This window comes from Rhamphochromis sp. 'chilingali', assembly GCF_963969265.1.
Source record: "Rhamphochromis sp. 'chilingali' genome assembly, chromosome: 1".
Taxonomy (NCBI): Eukaryota; Metazoa; Chordata; class Actinopteri; order Cichliformes; family Cichlidae; genus Rhamphochromis; species Rhamphochromis sp. 'chilingali'.
The window spans coordinates 57,445,294-57,447,892 of record NC_137929.1 but is presented as its reverse complement, the minus strand read 5'-3'; the positions used below and the strand labels follow the sequence as shown (position 1 = coordinate 57,447,892).

Here is a 2,599-nt window from a genome sequence, read left to right as displayed (position 1 = left end):
ACCAAGATCTTCTGGACCTGGTTGTTTGTACTCCCCTTCCTCAATTATGTGAACCTTAACAGTGCAACCAATGCAACCACTATTGCATTAGGTTAATCCAACATGTTCTTTATGTCGCCTATAGAAGGAAATACACACACATACACACAATACAAAAAAGGCACACCCTCTTTCATTCAAAGGTTTTACATATCAGAACATAATAAAAATCATATAGTCCTCTTAAAAATAGTTCAATACAACCTCAAATGAACCCCAGCACAACATAGTGTACAGAAAACTTAACCACACCCAATGACTCAACAGCTTGTAGAACCAGCTAGTAGAAAAAGCTTTTACTAATTGATCTCTGTAGGGAGCCCTAATCATCACAGGGTTAGGGAAACACAATCAACAGCCTTTAAGTATCTGATTGCGTTTCATGAAGTCCAGTAATCTTGGCTTTCTTGTTGCCACAAGTTTTTTATGCTCTTCATCCAACCTCCTCCCCACAGGGCTCTTCCACACCTGTTCCCAGTCCTTCTTGATCTAAACACAAACAAACAAGAAAAGCACAGAAAGTTAACAGACTAATAAGGATAATCAACCATGAAAGCTTAGTTATTCCCAGCAAACAAATGTAATTTCTCACCATGTCTTTGAAGGCCTCCCCCTTGTAGTAGGTCTTGGATGCTGGATACTCCATTCCTTCATCAAGTAGCTGCTTGATGCTTGAAGCCACCAGATGAAGCTCCTCTCCATCATAGCCATACACCTGTTTGTCCTTGCAGGTCATCAGAACGAGCTGGTCGCACAGACATGAGATGCCCTCCACCACGCCAATAACTTGCATGGTTACAGTCGTTGGAAGGTAGAATTTTCCCCAGCCATTCACATCAGCAGGATAATCTTTGTAAACGGTGTCCTCAAGCTCTGCTTTCCTCAAAATTGCACCGGCTGGCTTCTCTAAGGGAAAACACTTGCCTTTGTTTGCAGATTCAAACTGTGAAACAGCTGCTGGTAAGTCCTCATCTGCAACACAAGGCAGACATTTGAAAGGTGTTTGAAAGATGGAAAACACATTGACTTGTTTTAAATGAGCCAGAGATGATTGTAGCATACCTTTCCTTCCTTTAGACAGAGAGACAAGAGACACATTAGACCGCTTATGTCCCAAACTAAGACAGAAAACATAATGATGTTAACAGAGTTTGTGACAACAGCCTTCCCTTTACCCAAGTCCTCAGTCAGCCTGTGAGCCTCACTGTATAGAGCTTAATGCCAAAGTCATGACATTTCATGTCTGTCCTCCTGAAGTCATGGCACCACAGTAGTTTGGTGTGTGTGTTCAACAGCTTTGAGCTTGGGGTTACAAGCTGCTGTCTCTGCACTGAACCATCGACCATCCTGGGTCCATACATCCTGTGCTGTGTGGCAGTTTGGTTTGAGGCTTCACTCTGCATTCATTTTCACATCTCAGAGTGAGTTAGGTTCTTATCCTCAGCCACCCCATGTTTGTTACTGTGAGTAAATGTTATTGCGTTATACAGATATAATGTCGAGAATTTCTCATTTTATCCCGTTCCTTCTCGTCTCTTCTCCCTCTGAGCTAAAGGCGGCATTTAATAAGAGGCGTTGTGTCCACGTCCAGCCGATACATGGCAGCCCCTGAAAAGTGTGCTACATGCTCTCTGATGCACTCAGAAATGTCACCTTTCTTTGACATTTGGACCTTTAATTTTCCATCAAGAATATTTAATGTAATTTTTGTTTATGTTTGAGCAGCACAAACTCCACTTTTCTTGTGCTGCAGCTCACGTAGCTCAGATACTGAGCATCCACAGCTGGATTTCTGGACACAGCTGGAAACAGAAACTCTTCCTGATAGAGTTGATTATTTTAAGATTGTCATTTCAACAAGTTCCTGCTTTTATAAGTTTAACTGGGCTGCTCACTTCTGCTTTTTACATGCTTAGTACACATGTTGATTCGTTAAAAGGTCATGCCCTATATGGACCGACTGGAGATGTTGTGAAGGGCCAAGCCATATATGGTGTCAGGAAATGTCACACACACACACACACACACACACACACACACACACACACACACACACACACACACACACACACACACACACACACACACACACACACAGATAGACGCTGACGTTGCTCACATATGCTTGCCTTGAATGTATGACTGTTTTCACTCAAATAAAAGGAGCTGCAAGGGGAATCAGGTTTGGAGTTGGCTGAGCTCAGGTGACGAGTGAATAACTCTCTGCAAGATCCTGGCCGGGCTTCTCTTGTGACAAGTAAAAAATAAAAGAGCTGTGGTTTTGCTTTGTTTACACTGATGGGTCTCTGAAACAGCGAGGACTGGTTTTAGACCTAACACTTCCCCAAAGTGGAAATGGTGTAAAGGTCTGAACCGCTGTGAGTTAAGCAAAGAATCAGAAGCACTGAGAAGAGCTGAGTAGTAAATAAACAGAAGTGAAAATTTTTAAGTTGTTTTATTTCAACAGCAAAAGTCCAGGAATCAATTTAAAAATGTCAAAGAATCCACAATCGTTTTCTTAGCTGTGCAGGTCTTTGCTCTTCAGGAGACCCAACCAGCT

General features: G+C 42.4%; 1 protein-coding gene across 1 annotated transcript; it reads right to left on the bottom strand.

Moving 5' to 3' along the window:
* Positions 1-360: 360 nt before the first annotated feature.
* Positions 361-960, bottom strand: LOC308399759 (uncharacterized protein). The gene is made up of 2 exons (XM_080887197.1): positions 632-960; positions 361-528 (listed from the first exon to the last, which is right to left on the bottom strand). Exons 1-2 carry the CDS (start codon positions 830-832, stop codon positions 391-393), a joined length of 339 nt encoding a protein of 112 aa, XP_080743323.1. The 5' UTR covers positions 833-960; the 3' UTR covers positions 361-390.
* Between the last annotated feature and the right edge of the window lie 1,639 nt (positions 961-2,599).

What these genes read in the sequence shown, in the direction of transcription:
- LOC308399759 (XM_080887197.1), bottom strand. Translation starts at nt 832, where the DNA reads ATGCAAGTTATTGGCGTGGTGGAGGGCATCTCATGTCTGTGCGACCAG. An exon ending in GGGAGGCCTTCAAAGACATG is followed by an intron (nt 529 to 631) that starts GTGAGAAATTAC and finishes GTTTGTGTTTAG; the next exon opens with ATCAAGAAGGACTGGGAACA.